The 23,498-nt window shown below is 37.4% G+C and overlaps 1 protein-coding gene across 2 annotated transcripts in view; it reads right to left on the bottom strand.

The window, feature by feature from the left end:
* LOC131255564 (serine/arginine-rich splicing factor RSZ21A-like) overlaps nt 1-14,733 on the bottom strand; it is a 37,117-nt gene extending 22,384 nt beyond the window's left edge. The window contains exons 1-2 of one of the 2 annotated variants that reach the window (XM_058256312.1): nt 14,701-14,733; nt 12,313-12,421 (exon numbers count right to left, since the gene is read on the bottom strand). In XM_058256312.1, the coding sequence (XP_058112295.1) occupies nt 12,313-12,401 (89 nt within the window). In that variant the 5' untranslated portion in view covers nt 12,402-12,421; nt 14,701-14,733. The remainder of the gene's footprint in view (nt 1-12,312; nt 12,422-14,700) is intronic. The other variant, XM_058256311.1, reaches the window with a different exon arrangement.
* Between the last annotated feature and the right edge of the window lie 8,765 nt (nt 14,734-23,498).

Here is a 23,498-nt window from a genome sequence, read left to right as displayed (position 1 = left end):
CAAGCTGTCACCTAAATTCCAAATTGAACAACATAACAACTACAAATATATTAGTGGGCATTAATTTATTTTATAGTGGAAGAATAATGCTCTGAATTTTTATTTTATTTTTTTCTTTTGCAAGGAAAAAAAAATAACTCTCTTATTACCAAGGGCAGAAGCCCAAGAATTACAAGAAAATGAAAAGGGCATGCCTCAATGCACAAGGAAAGGAGAGAAAGAAAAGGGGAAAGTGAAAGGAAAAAAAAAAAAACCCACACCATGGGCTAGGAGAAGAAACCCACACCCCTGAATATTGTCTACTATTTCAGATTATTTTGGTTATATTTTTCTGTTGGCAACATTTTATTGAAGAGCCCAAAGAGAAGAAAGATGCAGGATCCATCAAAGCAATGGATGTAAGTGCTATAGTTTATATCCCTGTCTGTTGTCAAATTTGTGGTGCCAAAATCACTGTTATGTTATATATAACTTGCATAAATGAAGCTCTCTTAAGGATCAACATTCATGAACAAGATAAGCTCACAACAAGTAAAGCTCACAAGACAAGACTCAAGCTGAAGAGTACAAGGCAGTTGGTAAAGAACTCAAGACCCTTTCAAGGTTGAGCTACATGAAGATTTCAAGATTGATCTACATCAAGACTTCAAGACTCATTCTTTAAGGTCACTTTTTCCGAATATTTCAATGTCCTTTACTTCATGATTGAGGTTTGATTGACCATAGGTTGACCTTAGAAGTAGGTCATTTCGGATACATAAACCGAATGTTTATTTTTCATGTGATTGGTCTGTTCTTCGACTAGTCCTAGGCCTTCTTCAACTAGTCCTAGAGTTGCTTCGACCAGTCTAAGAAATTCCTCGATCAGTCGTAAGTTTGTTACATATTCCGGATAAAATCTGTTAGGCTTCGACTAGTCCAGGAATCTGTTTGACGATCGTAGAACGATGTCGACGCATCTACGACATCGAAAATCTTCGACTCGAATTCCAGAGAAGTTTTTTCAGGTCCTACGTTCGACCAGTCGAAGGAGATCGTAGGTGACCTATGACCACGTAGAAAGCTTCGACCGATCGTAGAACGTGTAGTATATCCCGCCGGATTTTTCAAATATCTGTTGTTGCTTCGACTAGTCGAAGAGCACTCTAGACCAGTCGAAGACTTGATCTTCTCACTTATAAATAGTGCACGAATCTCAGAAGAAATCATCGATTTAATTATAGTATTCAAGCCAATCTTCGTCGAACTTCTGAGAGATAATTCTGTGCTCCATCTAAGCTAAGTGTGCTTATTTAATATTCTCTTTCCTTAGCTTTATTTTAATTGATTTTGTTTCTTATATTCCAATCTGATTTGATAAAGAGGAATTATTATTCCCTTTCTTTGGAATCAAAATCAATTAAGGCAAGCCCTATTTGGTTTAATTTAAAATCTATTAGAATTAGAACCATTGTAATCGAGTACTGGACATTGAACTTGGACATTCAATCATCTACTTTGATTTGATTCTACCGGGCTGCTACAACGAAGGAAATATTCAGGTATTTTACATCTTATTGTAAATCCCTTTCTATTTTGGTTTCTTTCAAGATTTGCCAGAAAAATCTTGTTGTATTGGTTTTCTGAGGAGAGCCAGGAAAACTCAGAAGTGGGGTTTTTTTAATTGTGTAAGCCCACATACAAAGACACAATTGTAAAGGTTTTGGGTGAACCTGGGAAAACCTATTCTTAGTGAACGCTAATATCCCCTGTGTGAGGATATTAGGAGTGGAGTAGCTTTTTGTGTGGCTGTTGTTTAACAGTTGGTGAACACACAGGCGAACCACTATAATCCCTTGAGTTGTGGTTGATTGTTTTATTCTTCTAATTTTTTATTCTTTTTGTGGGATGTATGTATGGTGGTGAATGTTGTAATTATTTCAAGCTTTGTGAGAATGTTGTAATAGTTTAGAATTTACTTTCTGCTATTCCTTTATAAGCTTGATTTTCAATTTCATTTGAAAGTTGTTCCAGCAAGGTTGCCCTGCCATTTTTATGGTGTATGGTTGTCCCTAGAACAATACATCTTTAATTACAAGTTATTTCAATTCAGTTTATATTTATTTTTGTATTCCTCTTCGATTTGAGACTTGATACAAAGACCTTTCTAGAAATAAGGTTGTCCTACCATAAACTCTGTTTTTGGTGTAAGGTTGTCCTTAGAATAACGTTTGTATCAACCTCTCAAGATCTGAATTTTGAGGTTGTTTTTCTTTCCTGCATTGTTATTTAATTTGGCTATCATTTTCTTTATTATTCCGCTGTTATAAGTTTTTATTTGGCATTGTCGTATTCTCCCCCCCAGGACATATAGCTTGGCCTTTTCAATGGATAGCAGTCCTTTATACAAAGAGAAGATCAGTGGATTCCCTACTTTGCAAGAGAGTTGACAGTACAATTTGCACCTCTACGGACATAGATGAAAGAAAATATCCATGGCACAACATTACATTTTTCAAGCCATTTAAGATGAACATAAGCTTCCATGAAGCAAAGCATTTCCCAAAAGCCCAAGTTGTCGCATTATTGGACATTTCTTGTAACTTCGTGTTAATGGAATTGATGACTTTGGCCATTTTCAAATGCTTCCTATATGCCTTGATTTGAATAGCCTCTCAAGAATTAAAAACACGAAATCAAAATTCAAGAAGTTATCTTCAACCAGTTTTTTTTTTTTTTTTAAAAATGAAAATCAGATTCCTATTCTCTGCAGACTCACATCTTCTCTACAGAGATTTTCATTCAATTCAATGCAAATCCAAAACATGAAAGTGCAATGTAGTCATAAATTGGGCATCTTCAAGGAAGTACGAACCATGTCTCTGTTTTTATATATTTGGTTATAGTTGCACGAAGCATGAGAGAAACCTTTAGGGGAGGGAGCAGGTAACCATTGGTTTCAAATGTTAAGGGAGAGCAAAAGCGCAAGCCTGAACCATGAATTGAAGCTAGTGGTACCTAGGTAACTTGGGTTTTAGTCCTTGTTTGCAACCATATAACTTTGAAACCCAAAAATTTGCATATGCCCGTCATTCATGTCAGATGCAATACAAAATCAATACTCATGATGGTACCACTAGGACACACAGGAAATGTTTTAACTGACATATTAGGTTCTTCTTTTCTGAAATTCTGACAATTTTCTTGCATTCGTGTCATAATATATGTGCATGCTGTATTAATAGTTTCATTAAGTTTAACATTCCAGGAAGCCCATGGGTAAATGTATCCATTTATGGGTCCCAGTCTTCAATACACCCCTCAAACATGGTGAAATCAAGTCATAAGGATTGAAATTTTGAAAAGAAAACAAAAAAAACAACTGGCGGGTGGATGCATTCACTAGAGGCGTATGCCAAAATATGCAAGATGTTCATTCTCAAGGAGAGAAGTAGGCATGCTTAACATTAACCTTAATAACTGCTTAATTACCAATCACCATAGGTTTCAAGCATGCTAGGCTTCATGATGCACCATAGACTAAACTTCTCCAATAAGACGCATTTTTCCTTTAGAATCTACAGTAGAGGAAAAAAGGAAACCATCTATTCCATAAGATTCTCAACAATCTATCAAAGTCTTAGGGCCTGCTTGGCATTGCTTCTAGGAAGTGCAGAATTGGTTCACTACTAAGAATTTCTTAGGCAAGAAACAAAAAACAATTCTAGAGAATTGTTTGCTGAGAATTTCTTAGGCAAGAAAAGAAAAACCATAGTTCACAGACTTGGCGTCAGCTTGTAACCAGGTCGGGTTGACTGGGACTCAATTGGTCGAGAAATTAATTTTCTAAATTTTATATTTAATAGAAATATATAATAATAATCATAAGACTAGTAACATAAAAAAAATAAAAAAAATAAAAAATAAATAAATAAATAAATCAATAAAATTATCTGAAAAAGAAAAAATGCACAAGGATACCCCAAAATCATTCCAATGGGATGCCCTAATCCTTTGAAGCATGGGCCAGAAAATTAAAAATGTACAACAATTGGTCCCTAATCAGCAAAAAAGAGAAAATTATTGGACAGTTACAAACTTCTAATTTGGACAGTATTTTTTCGATTATTTATAAATTTTTCAGAAATATATATATATATATATATATATATATATATATATATATATATATATATATATATATATATATATATATATAATATATATATATATATATATATATATATAATGGAGCGATTGTGTGTGTGATTTGACAAAATTGGTGGGGCCCAAGATTTGGGTCGTCTAACCCAAGCAAGATTTCTTCCATGTGTACAATTTCGACGTGCATGTGTAGAGTATCAAAAGTTTCTTTGTTCTCTTCCTTCTTCCTCTTAACCCGTGCATTTCTCCTTTCTTAAATGTTCTAAATGAGATTGGAAAAGGGTGTCACCAAAGGTGTGCCCGAAACATCTTGGTTGAACGTCATTTCAAGTGTCATCCAAACAAGCATTTGTGGTTTGACTCTTCCAAGTCCAAACAACTCAGGCAAGTTAACAAAATGACATTTGGAACTAGTTGACTCAGGTGAGTAAATCCCGAGTCAGTGCAATCCAAGTGTATCTCAGCCCAATCACCCAGTTGGTGACCAAGCCAAGTGGACTTGCCCAAGCCACAGGTCCACCCAACATGTTGGCGAACAAAAAACATGTTTGGTAAACAGTGTTCTATGTACCGATCAGTGCTTTAAATAATGATAGTATGTTGCATAGCATTCAGCCCCCTGTAGCGTGTAGTGCAAGCTACATGATACTTCTATTTTTTTATATTTAAAAATACAAAAAATATGATAAATGCCTAAAAAATTATTCAATTTAAGTATTTAACCACAGAAACAATGGACAGCCACATGATAGAAAACAATGCGCAGGCATACACACCATAGTGGGCCCCACGAAGACCACACCATAGAAAACAATGGACAGCCACATGATAGAAAATAATGCACAGCCATACCCACCACAGTGGGTCCCACGTGGACCATGGCATAGAAAACAACGCAAAGCCATCAAAACACCTCCGAAGAAGCATGGGTTGCATGCTTGCCATACACACAGCACAACAGGCTACCTAAAACCAACAAAAAAAAAAAAAAAAAAGTGCATCACAACTGCCATCCTATAGCATTGCATAGTAATGTGCCATGCACGCACCACTACAAGCCTCTAAAACAAAAAAATAAAAATACTAATTTTAAATAAAAAACAAAAAAAAAATGAAAAAAAAAATTTTGAATAATAACCCCTATCCTATAACATTGCATAGTAACTAGCATCCTAAAATTTAAAAATAAATAAATAAAACAATCCCAAAAGAAACAATAAAATCTTCGTGCGAAATGAAAAGGAACTCATTAACAAATATTAAGGGGCAAGAACATACCTCTATCAAACTTGAGAAGAGATTCAATCAACAAAAAATATAGATTTCTGAGCTTCATAGCTGTACGGATGTGAAAAGGGGATAAATTTGATTTTCTACTTCAATTGAGCTCCATTTTTTTTATGACGTTAGGGTTTCCCCGCCCCATTTTAAGGCGAGCCTAAACCCTGCGGATGCACGCAATCACCCACAAACCACGTGCATTGGGTAATCCCAGGGAGGGGAATCAAACTCACGTCTGTAGGGAGCAAACCCATGACGTCGGTCATTCACCCAAACCAACTCCTTCGATTGAGCTCCAATGATCTTGAAAATATAGTAAGTGGACCTTCTTGTAGTGTCGACTGATTGGTCGAACTCTCACCTTCAATGGCCTTGTGGATCGAGAAAATCGAACAGAGAGATTTTGGACAGAGGGGTGTTGCGGTCAACTAGGGTTTCAAAAACCCTCTTTCGAAAGCCCCTCTTTTGAAAGTCGTTCTTTTAAGTTAAAACTTTTAATTTTGTTACAATATGAGTTACAAATTGTTTAGGATATGGCATAAGAACACAACCGTACATGTGGAGGCCCATTATTAAATGGTTAAGATTGTCAAATATGGTGAAAAGAAAAGTATAAATATTCTCCATCTATAATGGGGCCTCTTATTTTGATGGTCTGGATAGCTCAAAATCATTGCTAGATGTGAGTAGAATGGGTCACCACCATTTTACATAAAAATTATAACTTATAGCTTAAGAAAACCTTTAAAACACAAATACATTATAGCGAATGCTACATATGCTACACACGATGTAGTTGTAGTGTTGTAGTGTATGTTATGACCCTTGTAGCATATGCTACAGTTGATTTACACTATTTATATATGCTACGTAGCATCGTAGTTACGCTATCAGCACAATTCAAAACACTGGAACCAATGGTATCAGACTATCGGCCGATACTATTGGTATCGCATCCCACCAATACGAGATATAGGGAGAATAAAAAAAATTCCCCACATCACAATAAATATCACACTGTATCGTGCGAAACATCTCGATACATATCAAAAATCACAATATATCACACAAGAAACCTTTTAAAAACCCATTGAACCTTCAATACATGCGAGAATATCGCATGTGCCAATGATATGTATCAAAAATCCTGCGAAATTTAAGAAATACTTTAAAAAAAAAAAGTAAAAATTTAATTAAAAAAAAACTTTACCTGAGGAAGAAAAAAATTCAAATTTTTTGGGAAGAAGTATCTGTTGGTGTGTTTTAACTACTCCACTTGAGTTGTTCCACACCACAAACAGATTTTGGTTGAGAAATCACAATCCAAGAGCGGATACAGGTGGAGGGCCATAATCCAATCATTTAGAAAAGTCACATTAAATATATTAAACTTCACTTCTTTTTGTATAGATTAGGAAGAAATTAGTTGCAACTCTCTATATGTGAATGGCTTTCATGCATTGACATGGAGTTGAGGCAAGAATCAACGAATTTGAAGGTGGACAATCGAAGAAATTGGCAAAATTCCAAATTCTTCCCTTTTCACCCTTTTAAAATATAGATAGCGTGAGAAGAAAAATTATATGCTGATGAGTGTAGGCTAACCTATAGATTAGCCAAACATTTTTATTTTTTGGAAAAAAAAAATAATAATAACTAAAAAAATGGAAAATGATTTCCAATCATTTTAAGAAATTGTTGATCAACCAATTTTGGTTGATCTATAGATATGTTAATGAACTTGGGCCAATCTACATGTTGGTCACATTCTTGTGATTTTCAAAAAAGAAAGAAAAATCTAAACATAATAAAAAAATAATTATATATAATGCAATAAACACATATCACAAGTGTATAAATTAATGCATTATGTGTTGAATTATTGCATGATTTATTTAAAAAACTAGTGCACCAATAATCACATTTATTAATTATAGTGGTCAGAGAAAATGGTCACTTTTTTTTTAAAAAAGTGATAACTTTATTAATAGAATGGAGGCAAACACATCACAAAAGTACAAAGCACCCAAAAAGAGAAGGAGAAAGCACAATCCTCAAAAGCCTTTAAGGCCCATTCCCAGTTGCAATTCCACAAATAAGCATATTGGTGATGAGTACAAGAAATGTTAGAGTATGGGGCTTGGCATCATCAGCTCATAAGTTGGGCACAAGGTATTCCATAATGGTAACGGTGACCAAAAGGCCGTTACGGCCTTTTTTTCTTTAAAAAAAAAAAAAAAAAAAAACATGTTTCGGCCTCCTTTTTTTAAAAAAAGATATGTTTCGGCCTCGTTACCAGCCATTTTTTTCCGTAACAGCTATTACGGCCCCGTAACGTGTAGAGCTGTACATGAGTCGAGTTAGCTCGGTCAGCTCGCTCGACTCAACTCAAAAAAGCTTGACTTGCCTTAGCTCGAAATTGGATTCGGACCAAATCGAGCTGGTTTTTGGAGCTCGAAAAAATTTTGAGCCAAGTTTGAGCTTGCCCGAGCTCGACTCGAACCTCAACTCGAATCAACTCGGATCGAATCAGCTCGATGACTCAGATATTTTTATCTTGATGTTGCTCGCCAAGTGTTTGATGAAATGACTCAACGAAGTGTTGTTTCAGATGCGTACAGTCCCCGAAGAATTGGCTGGTGGCGAGGAAGGAATGGATACGAAACAAATCACTATAAAAATAAATAAATAAATAAAAACTTTACACTATACAACTGCCCTCATATCTTGTTTTTTATGCTGCTTGCTGAGTGTTTGATGAAATACATGTGAGGTGTTGTTACTGTTTTGCATTCTGTGAGAGATTGAAGATGCATTATGTGTTTGAGAAAATGTCTCACAAGCTCGAACTCGACTCGAACTGGCCCGAGCTGCCAACCGAACCGAGCCGAGCCGAGTTCGAGCTGGGGTTAACTGCTGGCCAAGCCGAGCCGAGCTGTGCCAAGCTCAACTTAGTTTGACTCGTGTACAGCTCTAGTAACATGTAACGGTTACCACCATTACATTACATAACTGTTTTAGAATGCCTTGGTTGGGCAAATATTTGTCATTATGTGGAACAACAATATTATGGCACTCAAGTTGGGACAAGGACAACACCTTCCAGCCGCCTCATTACTCCATGTGGATACAAGTCCGAGATGTATTTTTCCTTCTTTTTTTATTTTTGGATGTATCATTATGTTCTTAATTTATTCAATAAGATTTTAATGATTTATTTTTAGATTTTTCTTTTTTTGTATTCAATAAGATTTTAATGATATGAACTCATTTTGGATATAGCTGCATCACCTTTGTCCAACATCGCCCAGTTCAAGCTCCATGCAATGAAAACCTGTTAAGCATGGCGTTTCGTGTAATGTTTGAGTTCCATGTAATCATGCGTCTTCAAAGATAATTTGTTCGTTTCACCATTTTCCCAATGTTTCTACTAGTCTATGATACCTTCCCTGGACCCCGATACATGCAACATTTCCCGTGCAATATCGATCTGTTTCCGTATCCCAATGGTGCAATACAAGGTGCAATATTGATATATAAACGTTGAAAAAATATATTAAATGCTTAAAAGTCCTTTTGAGAATTACAAGGGCTTAAAAGCATTGATTTAGCAATGCCAAACAGGCCATTAATGAGCCTTAAAATGATATGGTTGACAACTTAGCCATCCATGCGATGGTAGCTAAAGTCTATCCGTAGTTCTAAAAATTCCCTTGGGAAACTCTGTCTTGAGACTAAAGTGGCCCAAACTCGGGAGGCTCCTCAAGTTGACTCACAAACTTGGTCAACTCGATTTGACTCACGATGACTCGAACTGAGTCACTCGGCTTGTGAAAACAGTATTTAACAAAAAGAAAAAGAAAAAGAAAAAGAAAAAGAAAGAAATGAGCAAAAAAAAAAAAAAGTGATAATGTGCAAGGAACAAGGTTGAACTCACAACCCCTACAAGGGTAGCAATGGCATCCACATGGTAGATTGTTGTTAGTTCTCCTATTTAATTGTACTTATATTAAACCATCCATAAGTACAAATAAAAATAATTTTTTTATTATTATATACCGAGTTGAGTCGGGTCAATCTTTGAATTGACCCAACCCGAACAAATATCGAGTCAAGTTTTTGGGTTTTTAAACTACTGAGTCTATCTAGTCTTAATCAGTCAAGGTGTTTCGTATCCATTACGTATAGGTAACGGCCATGACCGTTATATGATACAGGTGTGAAATGGGGCAATTGGTTTGTTAGGACTATATCGGTCGTTGCGGTGGCTGTAAAGGCCAATACGGTGCATAAAAGGGGTGCACACGGGTCGGTTCGGTCCAGTTCTGGGGTGAGATCGGAACCGAACCATTCCATACGTTTCTAGGACTTTCGAAACCGGAACCGGACCGTTAGCACCCTAGAATCGAACAGGAACTGGACCGTGAAAACCAGTTCGGTTCCGAATCAGTTCCACGATTGTGGTGTGTGGAGAGAGAGAGAGAGAGAGAGCAGCGAGAGAGAGAGAGAGGATCAGGGGCCAGCGAGAGAAGCAACAAGAGAGAGGGCCGGCGGTGGCAAGAGAGAGAGGAGCAGCGAGAGAGATAGGAGGAGAGAGAGAGAGAGAGAGAGAGAGAGAGAGAGAGAGGACCTACGAGAGAGATGAGAGGGCAGGAGCAGCCGCCCGCACGCACACAGCAAGGTCGGTTAGACTTAGGGTTTTGTTATTATTTTTATTTTTTAAATGTAGGTTCGGTTCGTGGTTTGGTTCTAGGTTCGGTTCCACGATTCGGATCCACGGTTCGGATCCATGGTTCGGTTCACGGTTCGATTCGGTTCTACATACCCCTAAACCGGAACTAAACCGATCTAAACGGTTCTTTGATTTTTGGAACCAGAACCGGAACCGATGCGCTCTAGAACCGGACCATTTGATCGGTTCCAGTCTGATTCCACGGTCTTACCGGTTCGATATGCACCCCTAGTGCATAACGACTGTTACCCCCATAACGGTCGAAAAGCGGTCGCTTTTTTCTATTTAAACCCATTTTTTTCACTTTTCTCATTCCAAAAACTCTCTGAGATTATTTTACAACAAATTTCGACCACTCTTATTATAGTTTTTAAGATTAAAATGATTTAAGTGAACAGAAGCTCCGATGGCCTTTTTTTCAAACTATTGAAAAAGTAGTATTTATGCCTTTTCCTAATTTCTAGTTCTAATGCTTGATTGTGATGTGTAAACATTAGATATATATAATCATGTTCACAAATTCACTAGACGGCGCGATACAACACTCTCCCCAAAGAGTGAACCGTTACACTTCTATAAATATATTTAAAACCAAAAATATATATATATATATATATATATATATATATATACATATTTGGAATATTTACATTATTCTAGATTTTCTAGATATTTTTTCAAAATTTTTTGAGCAAAAGAAAAATTTTAACTGTTACATGGAGTCGTAATGGTCGTTACGACTTACGCCCCCACATTGGCCATTATGGTTGATACCTGTATCAATAATAGTGGTGACCATTACGACCACCGTTACCGATACGGAATACCTTGTAATCAATACATTCTTGGATCAGTGGTTGCTCCATAGCAATAAAGTGAACCTGAAATGATACTGCCTTTATCTTGTTATTTCAATTTACACTCAGACCTTAATTGCACAAACCTTACACCCAAGTGCCTCTCCCCCTCCAATTCGTACTTTCGACTCACACATGCTTAGTTGTTTACATTTGCAAAGTGCTAACATTTTAGACAGACATTTTACCACTTCCACACTTGAATCTGTTGCGGCTTCTCTTTATGCTTTGTGCATCTATAATCCTCACACCTTTGAGATAAAAGAAAAGAAACATCGGATGACAACATGAGGTCAAAGGCTTACACCTTGACCACACCAAGAAGTGAAAGGAGTGGCCTGTGTGATGCCTTCTTGTGCCTGGTTTGTATGTTATAATATCATGTTCATCCTCGACTTAGCCTTGGGTATCAGCTTCTCAACTCATTTAGATTTTATAGTGATCGGAAAGAAGATAGATCACTGACTAACAGTCAGGAGCTAACCCTTAACAGACGAGAACCCTAGTCACCTCGACATCAGAAACAGGAATTTGGGGGCACAAGGGGAGAAAATAGGAAGTATGTTTACAATAATGGATGTCAGAAATGCATGAATATCTGCAATTAGCAAGGGAATTCATTCAGAACTCACACAAACTAGGCTAACAGATAAAACATATTTTCAGAATTGCTAAGACACCTACTTAAGCAGATTGTAGGTCTACTCATCCCATGCACGTGCCATATATACACCAAAACATGTCACACGGATGATGGGTTAAAGTGGTCCATAAGGCTCATCACACCATGAAGATTCCCTAGCCAAAAACCAGACCAATCCAATAATCAGGTGGGCCACGATCTACAGAAAAAACAGATGGCTAGAGAAAACATGGATAGCTTTTCTAATCCATTCATTTCTTTGTAGCAATGTGGATCACCTTATGAGCAGACCTACCTGATTTTTGGGCCAGGGCACCAAATGATGAGACAACCTGACGAACGGCTTGAATCTTGCACCAGTGTGCCAAGTTGGCGCAAGCCATGGCGTGTAGACTTGCCTAATACAAGGTAGGATTGGAAAACATCCACATAGTATGAAAAAATTTCATAGTACCATGGAGGAAAAGGAACACCAAATAGAAGAAAACTGATATAAATGATCAATTGGACCAAATGTTTTCACACAGAATTAGACAAGACAAGGACTATGACACAAGATGTTCATCAGTTATGCATGAGAAAAAAGTGCATTATTTTCTCATAGATAAAAAATAGGAATATTTCAGCTGCAAACATCAAATAAATCACGTTTTTACCTTCGTAGCACGCCATACACTCGAAATTCATCTTCTAGTTCCCTCTCAGTGACTCGTGGATCCAAGTTTCCAACATAAACTCGAGACATTATAACACACTGCTGTCAACCTAACCCAAAAGAAAATGAAGAAACAATAAAATATCCTGAATCAGCACATGCTTGGATTTTATCAATTATCTGCATTATATAGGACGATAGGTAAAGGCATTTACGTCAAGGATGCTCTTTACAATAGCATACTATGTCATGCAGAGTGTGAGCGCACATCTATGGGTGGGTGGGTACCTGGAGAAGTCTGCTAATTATAGAGATATGCTAGGACCAGAAGGTGCAAGCAGTGGCTTTTCAGGAGACTAAGCTTTAATATCTCCACTCTCCAATTGGTATAGGGAGACGGAAGATTGGACTGGGTTTCCACATTTTTAGAGGTGGGTTGGAGGACAAATATGTTGTCGGGAACTGGTGTAAAGGTTGGGCAAATCTCATCTCAATTTTATTTTAAGAGATTTTTGGAAGCTTTAGGCAGGTATTCACGATATTCTATGATCCTTCCATTCCAAGTCAAAGTGATGGTTTTTGGAAGAAGATAAACAAGGTCAAAAATGAGTGGAGTGAACCCAGTGTGTCCATGGGACATTATAATGTAATTTGATACTCTCATAAGAAGATAGGGAGGTGTAGGACCTCTCTATGCATGCACCAATTAGACTGGGTGAATAACCAGGAGCATGGTTTTGAATAGCATTTCTCGGTGAATATCGGACCAGCCGAAAAACAAATACAATATGAGCGTCACATGTTGGTATCAACCCATATCGGGCCAAATAGACCTCACCGGTCGAATTATTTTAAGCCAAACAATTTAAGGAAAAATATTAGGAAAAAGGGAAACAATGAGATGCGCAAGTATCTTCCTTTTTTAGTAATTTTGGACATGCATATAATGGTTTATCTCAACATTCTTTGATAAAAATGTTTGTCGGCTTGACCAGTTGAAAATCAACCAACCAGGCCATAACTGAACACATATCAAACATGATTTGGTGAATTAGGGCACATCAAAGCAAAATATTAGAAACCAAAAAAAAAAAAATGGACTACCCTTTTTTTCTCATTTTTCCCATAATGGTCCATTATGCGTCAATTCATCAAATCCCACTTAAATCTTTTGTTGTGATCCCCAAAATAGGCCTACATCTAGTCTACAATGACTTTCTAAGGTTCCTCCATTGTTTCAATGGAAGAGAGTGTGTGAGAAATTTGAAAAAATTCAAGTTTAGGCCTTTATAGCCGTATTGGTGCCGACATGCCATTACTCCCTATATAGGCCGACACAAGCTGATACGGCCCCCTTTTCTTTAACTAGGACCGATACAGCCCCATATCGCATATCATATCAAGCCAATATGGATACAATACACCAGCATCGGCTATACAATATAAAAGACATGCTGATAAGGCCCTTTTTTCAACTGGGTTCAATACAGCCCCACACTGCATATAGCATTGACCTGATACAAATATGATACATCCGTATCAGCGATACAATACGGATATTCCAATCCATGGTCATGAATTGATTGATGTCCCTATGGGAGGCTTGAAATATATCTGGACTAATAATCAAGAAAAAACCAGATCATGTCAACAACTGACAGTTTCTTAGTGCTCACTGATTGGTAAGCTCATTACCAAAACATTGTCCAAAGTGGAATTCCAAGGTCTCTGTTGGATCATTGCCTGGTTAATTCTAGAAAAAGACAGAAACTTGTGGGGGCCAATTCCATTTCACTTTAAGCTTATGTCACATGAATAAGAGGGTTTTGCCGGTAAGGTGGAATTATATTCAAGCGGAAGGGTGGACAGTCATAATTGATGGTGAAATTTAAGAATTGAAAGATTGCATAAATGAAAATTTATCATTTGGCAAGCTTGTGCAGAAGTCAAACCCTCGATGATCCCTAAATCATCCCCATCAGAATCACAACAGCCCATGCCACAGCAATCTCACCCGTCCAAAAATCATGTCCATAGGATAATCGATTTTTTCCCCATCGAATGTTAGACCATCGGCTTATCGTCTATTTTCAAGCCACCGCTCGGAGAGTTAAACCCATCTAACGGGAGAAATCTTTTGCAGCAAAGGCCCACCCATAAAAGGGTCCCGCCAGATGAATGATCCCGTGCAGTTTCAGAACCTAGCATGGAATGAAGCCCAACAAAAAAGGAGGCGCTTTTACCGAAAAAAATCAGGGATCATACGCAATCCAGCGCAAGATAGCACCATACCACTCAGAACCCAACGCCGATCCACAAAGCGTAGGAGAGAGAGGACGTGAATGTAATAAAAGAGAAAAATCAGGAAAGGAAGGAATTTTCAGCTTACGTAAAAGTAGAAGTACAAGTCTTCTTTGATGAAATCCCCGCGAGATTTCTCAGAGAGAGCTCCAAATGGACCAAAACCCTACGAACCAAAAGGACTCCTACAGATAGATTTCATATATAGCTCGGGCATGTGGCACGTGCAACGCACGTGGTTCAATAAGGCGAGCGCTTGGAGATTACTCCGTTTCCAAAATTACTACAATCCAAAATAAACGTGCGCCTACCGGTTAAATCTTTCCGATTGTCTGCCGAGCTGATGTCTTGTATATGCCATCCGATCCACTGAAAATATGATCCTCACAGGGCTCGATTGGGAGCTTCTTTTTTTTCTATTTTTTACACACGCACACACACCCCCACACACTCACGCTAGTGGAATTTCACCACCTGTGGATACTCGAACCCTTGACGGGGGTGTTGAAACTCCTGGAGAGTCTACCACCGGAGCAAATGGATTTAAAGTTAAGGGCGTGTTTGATTTCAAGAGCTTGGGTAAATACCCAGGAAATGGATAATTATTACCATTTCAACCGTTTGAAAATTCAGGAAAATGTCTGCATCGAGCCTATTATTTTAAATTTTTAAATCTCAAGGTAATGTATATGATATATCAATTCGGTCCATATGTTTTATCACAATATTTTGAGGCATTAGCCAAAAAATGAGGATGATCCAATACTCAAATAGCCCACACCAAAAAAATCAGCAGCCCAGAGATGTTTTTAATGGTAAGTGTTAAATTTCCTTTTTCCCATGGCGTAGTCCACTTAGGCTTTGGATATACCTCATTTTTTGGCTCATGCCATAAATTCATTAGGTATATTAGATGAATGGTGTGGATAAGCGACATGCATCACGGTGGGACCCACAAATATGCTGTGGCATTCTTAATTTTTGTGTCAAAAAAGCCGTGGTCGAATCAAACATCGGGAAGAGGGATGTAAATGGGAGAGGAAATAATCATTGCTTATTTCCATGGTATTGCCATTGGCTTGTAAAATCAAACATGCACTAAATGAATTGAGGGTAAATAACTTATATAGTTGTGTTTGGATGGAAGTAAAGGTCTTTTTGGATCATGGACTACCATAATATATGGTAAAACTCACATCATTAGTTTTTATCTTTGATAAGATATCTTATGCTATTAAATCAAATCAAGGTAATCTTTTGAAGTCACTGCATTACATGCACAGGCAAAAGTGTGTTAAGGTGGCCTAATTTCATGGGCTTCACCAAAATACACAGTGCAATATTCACACCGTTCAATCCTCTTAGGGCGTGTTTAGACGGTCCCATCCCATAGGATTAGATTGTATTAGGGTGGATAGTAGGTAATGATGGCTGCATCAGTGGATTGCTGGCAATCCCATGGGATTGCTATATCTAGGAAATCTACCACCGAGTATGTTTGGCTGGCCTGGCCAATCCCGACTAATCCTGAGATTACTCCTTCCAATCCCTTCCAATACAATCTAATCCCATCCAGTCTGCCTAGCCAAATAGGCCCTTAGGTGATCACTTAATGGAATGAGATAAAAAAATGATGTAGATTCAAAGAAGACATGGACCACACTATAGCTAACATGGGGATTGAACGCCCACCATTGAAAACTTACTGGGGTCCATAAAAGTGTTAGATCAATATCATTTTAAGGGAGGATTTCCTAGGACGGGATATCGATTCTCTTTTCCATTAATTGCCTTGTTCAAGGGCTTTTGTTTGAAGTAAAAGGGTGTTTATATTTGACCAGAGTCACCACTAACAAATATTATGATCCTGCAGTCGGTTAAACTCTTTAAAAACGCTTTGGATTGAAAACCCAAATATCATTAATCCTGAGATGACTCGTGAGTTTGTATTCGAAAGATTCCGAATGAAGGACTGCAGTTACAGAGAATGAAGGTGTTAAGCACCCTCTCTGCCCGTACAAATTTATGGTCTTTACTTCACAAGATATGACTAATTTATGAAGGATGAGATTAGTTCGCGCATATTGAAGATGTAATGTGATGCAATGGCAGTGATGATTAATCCATCTGAATTTCTGATTGGCAGGATCCGATTATATTGGCAAGCCACATAACATACGTTTGAAATGATCGAATGCATTGTGAAAATTATATAGAAATATGATGTATGGAATGTTTGATGATGTATTGATGCTTATGATAAAACGATGGCCAACTAAGGTTTTTGGTGGGTCAGTTTCGATTATATCCACAAGCCGCATAGCATACCAAAAAAAAAAAAAAAATCAGATACAAGAAAACAATTAGATGTAATGTAATACTGATGTATATGATAAAACAATGGCTAACTGGCTATGGTTTCTGGTAGAATTGCTCCAATTATATCAGCAGGCCTCAGAGTACACGCTCGCTAGCTAAATACAAAAAAACGATGAAATGCAATGTAATACTGAATGTATATATAGAGCAAAAGAGTTGAGAATAGAACTGTAGGAGACATATGCTTTATGAAGAAGAATTGTTGAAATCCTAAAGCGTATAAGAGGGAAAAATCAGAGGAAGCGTTAAAAGAGGCTAATACGATAAAATCTAGCGAAGAGGTATATGGTTGTGACGTCTTAATCGCATCCAAATTCGACTATCTAAGCGATGAGTGGGTTTTAGATTTGGGGCCCTCATACCACATGACTTTTTCAGCGATATTGGTTCACTAGTTACAATCAATGCGATGGTAAATAGGTGTTTATGGGAATAACATTGCCTGTAAAGTTTTTGGAGTTAGAACAGTATGTGTCAAGATATTTGATGGAATGGGGCATATTCTGACAGATGCTAGATACGCTTCTGAGCTGAGGAAGAATCTGATATCCCTACGAACTTTTAATACACTTGGGTGCAAGTTCATGGGGTTTGATTGTGTCCTAAAAGTTTTAAAAGGAACACTTATGGTGATGAAAGCACAGCAAAGCGGTAACCTTAATAAGTTGATTGGGAATACCGTATCGGGTGGAGCTGCAGCATCTGTAATAGAGTCCACATCAATACATTTGTGGCATACTCGTCTAGACCACATGAGTAGACGCAGTATAAAGGTATTTTTTTATTGTTGCTTGATTCCTATATTTAAAAGTGTTTATTTAAATATATGAAACTATTGTATATGTAATAAACAGCCAACATTATCTTTTTAATATGGAAGGAATGTTAGTAAGGGTATTTTGTGTGTTCTAATGTATAGGGGCTGTCGCCCATAGTTTTTAAAGGGGGGTCATCATATTTTGTATCATTTATAGAAAACTACTATAAAAAGGTGTAAATATACTTCATGAAGTATAAATCATGCATTTTCATCAACTTTAAAATGTGGAAAGAGATGACAAAAAATAATTAGGGCAAAAATTGAAAGTGTTAATTAAGTACAAATAACGATAAAGAATTCATTTCAAATGAATTTAACTAATTTTGTAAAGATGAGGGATCGTATGACATAATAGAGTTAAACACACATCATAGTAAAATAGTGTGACAAAATGGATAAATCAAACTCTCTTGATGTAACGCTTCGAACTTTTCAATACTTGAGTATTGAAAGTTCTCGAGCGTTATTACGAAATTTAACTTTTTATGTACAGGTGTATGATACCAATCCAGCTATCCTAACATTTCATCTATTCTCCAACACAAATCTAACTGTTGGGAATAGCCTTTATTTATAGATCAAGCTATTTGACCGTTGATCTTAAGACAAGACCATCTATCACGTGATTTGACATATGTACCTTCCCTTAAATGAGTTAGCGAATAACTCTTTATCCATAATGATTTAAATGTAAGTTCCTTTGTAAGAATTGTTTAGAAAGGTGCATATAACCATGTATAACCATTAGATTTCACAAAACTCTTAGATCAACAATAATTACGAAAATGTTATTAACCTATACCATTGAATTTCAAATCGTATGGTTCTTATGATCCGTTTCATGTGAAATTTTATACCAGACCTAATTATCATAAATTAACCATACATGTCGAATTTCAACCCTTAGATCATTATAAAAGTAGCCCAACTAACAAATCAGCGCTTAATTGTTGCTTTTAGTATCCATCGAGTGAGGAAAGCTTATAGGTGGTTGTAGAAGAATATTTTCCTCCATATGAACGACTTAGATTGGATATCATATGGACTAATTGTAAAATATGAAGACCCCACTTTCGTAGGCTTTTACTTAGCCGTCAAGTTATCCTTTTAGAGCATACTAACTCTGTATAAACCTATATATTCAGATCTAACAACTTACTGCCATCCATTGTAATTCAAAATTGGACCACACCTTGGTCTCGCATGACTACAATATCACATAAAATTTGGACCCCGATCTATGATCTTACACCATTAAAGACGTGCTCACCATTTCGGGCCAATGATGTTCCACACCAACGTTGCTTCCACCCTTGACCAAAACCCCACAAATCACGCATAGGGAAGGTCAAAGACATGCTCACCATTTCAGGCCAATGAAGTTCCACACCAAACTGATTGATAAATGTGGGAGACGTCCGTCCCTTGCACGTACTAACCTTCGTCAATCTAAACCGTTCAATCCACACCTAAGGGAAAATTGACTCCCTCCATTATGACCAGAAGAAAAAGAAGGACCTCCGCACTCCCAGAAAACCGGGAACCCCTTCGCAAATGCACCTAACGGGGAAAAACGAACAGACATCCGCATAAAACACTTCGCAAGATCATCCGGGCCATAGATTTCGTGGGTCAGAGAGCTTCGAACAGTAAATCCGATTCGCCTAGAGATGATGGAAAGAGGAAAAAACCGATCGAGACAGATCCACCATTAAAGTGAAGGTTATCTTCTGCGGCGGAAGATCCGACACCCACTCTTCATAGATCATCCGATCCGCGATCCAGAATAACCCATTAACAGGTCATCAGGACTCCTGGTGGTCTTGAGCAATCTGACGTGAAGAACAGTCCTAGGAGGACCAAGATCTAGGGATCGCGAACGACACTTACATGTCTGTTTGCACCCACTACATCCAGTAGACGAGTTACGCATGACTGATCTAAAAACCCTAATGCACCATAAAATCCTCCCACCAGGAGGCGTTCAACCGGGAAAGAAAGAGAGGAGAAAAGAGGGAGAAAGCCGTCCAGCAGCTGCCTTCCAACGCTAAGAGAATCGTGGGAGAAAGAAAGAGAAATAGAGAGAGAGAGAGAGAGGTTTGGGCACTGTAATGATCGTTTGAGAACAATTAGATTTGAACTCTAGTCCATCCAGACTATCTGTCCGACCATCAATAAGAAGAAGGAGAAGAAGAAGAATAAGAAGAGGAGATGTGATTGTGCATGCAATCCGCTGGATTTGGACTGTCGGGTTAAGACTCAAAGCTGAACAAGATGAGTTATCCACCTGTGTAATAACTTAGTTCAGATTTTCAATCAAACTATTAAATTTTATTACCCTAGACCTAAATTGCGGGCTCAACCTTAGTCATTCATCTTAACTATATGAACCGCGTGTTATTATGATTTAACCACACGAAGTATGTTAATTATGACTAGATCTTGGCCCTAAAGTATGAATGCACCAAACCGTAACAATTAGAAGGCGACTTATCTTGAAAGGTGAGGGTTTTTCCTTTAAGCTTACCTTGATTTAAGTTGATATGATTATTCTTACCTTCTACATGCTTTGACATTACTATGATTCTCCCCCTATAATTACTTGAATACTACCTTCAATTATTTAACCTATGGGAATTATGGTATGTTGTTAATTACGAGTGATCTTTATTATTTTTATGTGGAGTGATGGATACAAGCCTTGCCCTTGCCTCTACCAATTTTGTTGAGTTAACCCTTACTACTCTTCTTTTATTGGGTCAACTATTGCCACCCTCCTCTTTATTGAGGTAGCCATTATTACTCTCTTTCTTATTTCACTGGCCTTGTGCTATGGCTTGGGTAAATGTCTTAGAATTCTAAAGCTCCCATGATTCAATGAATTTTCCTCTTTGGTGCAAGTACTATGTTGAGAATCTCAGCTATAATGATCAAATAAATATCATGGACGTAATGCGGTTTCGGTAGCGGCCCTGGGTTGACACGTGATTCCATGAATTTTGGATAGTGGTGCATAAATCGATGTAAGTAATTTGTAATACATGTTACATCACTTTTGGGATTAAATGTCGTAAATAGTCACTCCATGAACAAATTGTGTCACGTAATTCATCCAAGTCATGCGTTGTAGTCGTCTTGGGATAACTGCGTAAATCCATGTTAAACGTGGGACACGCCGATGAATCTCTGTAGAATATGATGCAAGACGAGCTGAATAATTCTAAATCATTTTCCACATTGTCGCAATCTCTAAGTGTGATGAACCGCATATACTTTGCTAGACATGCATCTCATGTAGGTTGCTTACGCATATTGATACCTCACGTAGTTGTGGAGTACGGTACGTTTTAGGACCCTTACATTACTTTTATGAATCTCTTGAATTACTGTTAATCTTAAAGGATAACTATTGAGGGTCAAATATTGCATATTATTCTCCATTTATTTCTTGGTTTTACAAACATAATATGGCTTAATGGTATATTTTACATGTGTTTGTGTTGTAAAGTGAATTTAAGAGTTTGGATTGAAAAGAATGCTAAAAGCATGGATTTAGTGCTTAAAAGTCACTAAGGCAAATAATGAACCTGTGGAGACGAAGATTGAAGATTTCAAGGTCCCCAGATCCAAGAAAACCAAGTGGATAAGGAAGGAAGTCAAAAGAACGAGCGTAGAAATCATAAAAACTGTGTCATCGAGAACTGTTCGATGACATTGAATACTGGTCGATGACATCGAATTTATGAGGAAAAATCGAGTTGGTTGCTGGACATATTAGGTGTTTTTCTCGATCAATTAAATACATGTTTGATGACTTAAAGGAAGGTGCTCGATAACATCGAAAACTACTCGATGGCATTGAATTTATTGAAGAAATTGACGCAACTCGCTGAACTGTTTTGGACACATTTTCAATGACTTGAAGATTTGTTCGATGGATCGAAGCTTCCCTTCGATGACATCGAAGGACAGTTCGATGACATAAAAACTTACGCAGTGCGAAAGAAGAAAAGGCGTGACTTTCGGATTCAAACTTCAATGACATTGAACTGGTTACGCAGAGTGCATAAATTTGATATGGTTTTGCCATTTTGTAGAACTTGACTTATAAATAGGGGTTTCCTAAGTCTTTCTAAGATATTTAGGGTTTGGAGGAGCAGAGCAAAAGGACGGAGCCGCTTCTCAAGACTTCTTCTTTCATTCTCCTTAGTTTTTAATGCTTTATTTTAGGGTTTTTAATCCAATCACGTCTATGGTTGGCCAGATCCCTTAGCTGGGGCTAAGGGCTAAAGCTTGTAGCGTGATTAGGATGTTTGCTTTGTTTTGATTTAGGTTTTGTTGAACTCTCTTAGATTCTACTATGATTTTAAGGAATATTTTTAGTTGTTAATAGTTTGTTGTGACAAATTACAATAAATCTGCAATTGCTTTGAATGTCTTCTTTTTCTGATGTGAGATTGTGAACTTAGGCCGTGTTTGTTAATGCTGGATTTTTGCACTTAACGCGGAATAAGAAAAATTTTCCGTGTTTAGTGGTGTTTGTTAATGCGTTGTTAACGCAGAAGACGGAAAGCGCTAAGTGGTTTTTCACTGAATTCTTTCCGTGATAGGAGTCTGGCTTAATGGTGAACGCAGAATGCGCTCTGTGATTTTTCATTAAACAAAAATTTTTTGCTTCCAAAAGTACCCCTTTTCAAGTTACTATGGAAAATTTTTTCTTTTAAATTGTTTGCGCAATACAAAATCAACCTTTAACCTATGAAACTTCTTTCTGCCCCACCATGATTTATGTGTTTGATCCACATCGTCCATCAACTTTTTCAGATAATTTAAGGGATTGGGTTCAAAATTGAAGCATATCCAAAGATCAAGTGGATCATACCATAGGAAACAGTGGGGATAATGATTTCCACCGTTGAAACCTTTCTAGGCCCCACATTGATGTTTATTTATTATTCAACCTGTTCATTTATCCATACGGGCATAGATGAAGGAAAAACACAAATATAAGTTTGCTCCCAAACTTCCGTGGCCCCCCAGAAAATTTCAACTGTAGACCTTCAATTCAACTGTTTCTTGTGGGTGTGGTCCATTTGAACATTCTATATACTTCATTTTTGTTCTCAGGTCCTAAAATTATATGATAAAATTAACGGAAGGAGCGGATCAGATACATAGATCATGGTGGACCTCACAAATTTTAATTACTATGCAATCTACTTCCGTCGTACACCAGCCAATTTGCTTCTTGGATGGACGTGAATCTTCTTTCAAGGCATTTCGCATGAGGTTCCCGCGAAACCTAGCTAGGGCTCAATGTGATGTTTGTGAGAAATCCACCCCGTCCATACGTTTTATCAGCCCATTTTAGAATTTTATACCAAAAGTGAGTAGGATCCAGGACTTAAGTGGGCCCCACTAAAGGAATAGGTGGGTATGGAAATTTCTACCGTTGAAACCTCCCGGGGGTTAATAGTGATGTTGACATGCCATCCATACCGTTAATAACGTCATTCTTGTTGGGATGAACTGAAAACACAAATATTAAAATATTAATCTGATTCAAAACTTCTTTAGTCCTACGAATATTTCAACTGTGGATGTTCAATCATCACCTTTTAGGCCAACTTGAATATTTGGATATGGTTCATTTTTGGTCTAATGCCCTAAAATGAGTTCAAAAAATG

This window comes from Magnolia sinica, chromosome 9 (genome assembly GCF_029962835.1).
Source record: "Magnolia sinica isolate HGM2019 chromosome 9, MsV1, whole genome shotgun sequence".
In the NCBI taxonomy this organism is placed as follows: Eukaryota; Viridiplantae; Streptophyta; class Magnoliopsida; order Magnoliales; family Magnoliaceae; genus Magnolia; species Magnolia sinica.
Note: the sequence above shows the minus strand (reverse complement) of the source record. Positions and strands in the feature narration are given on the sequence as shown.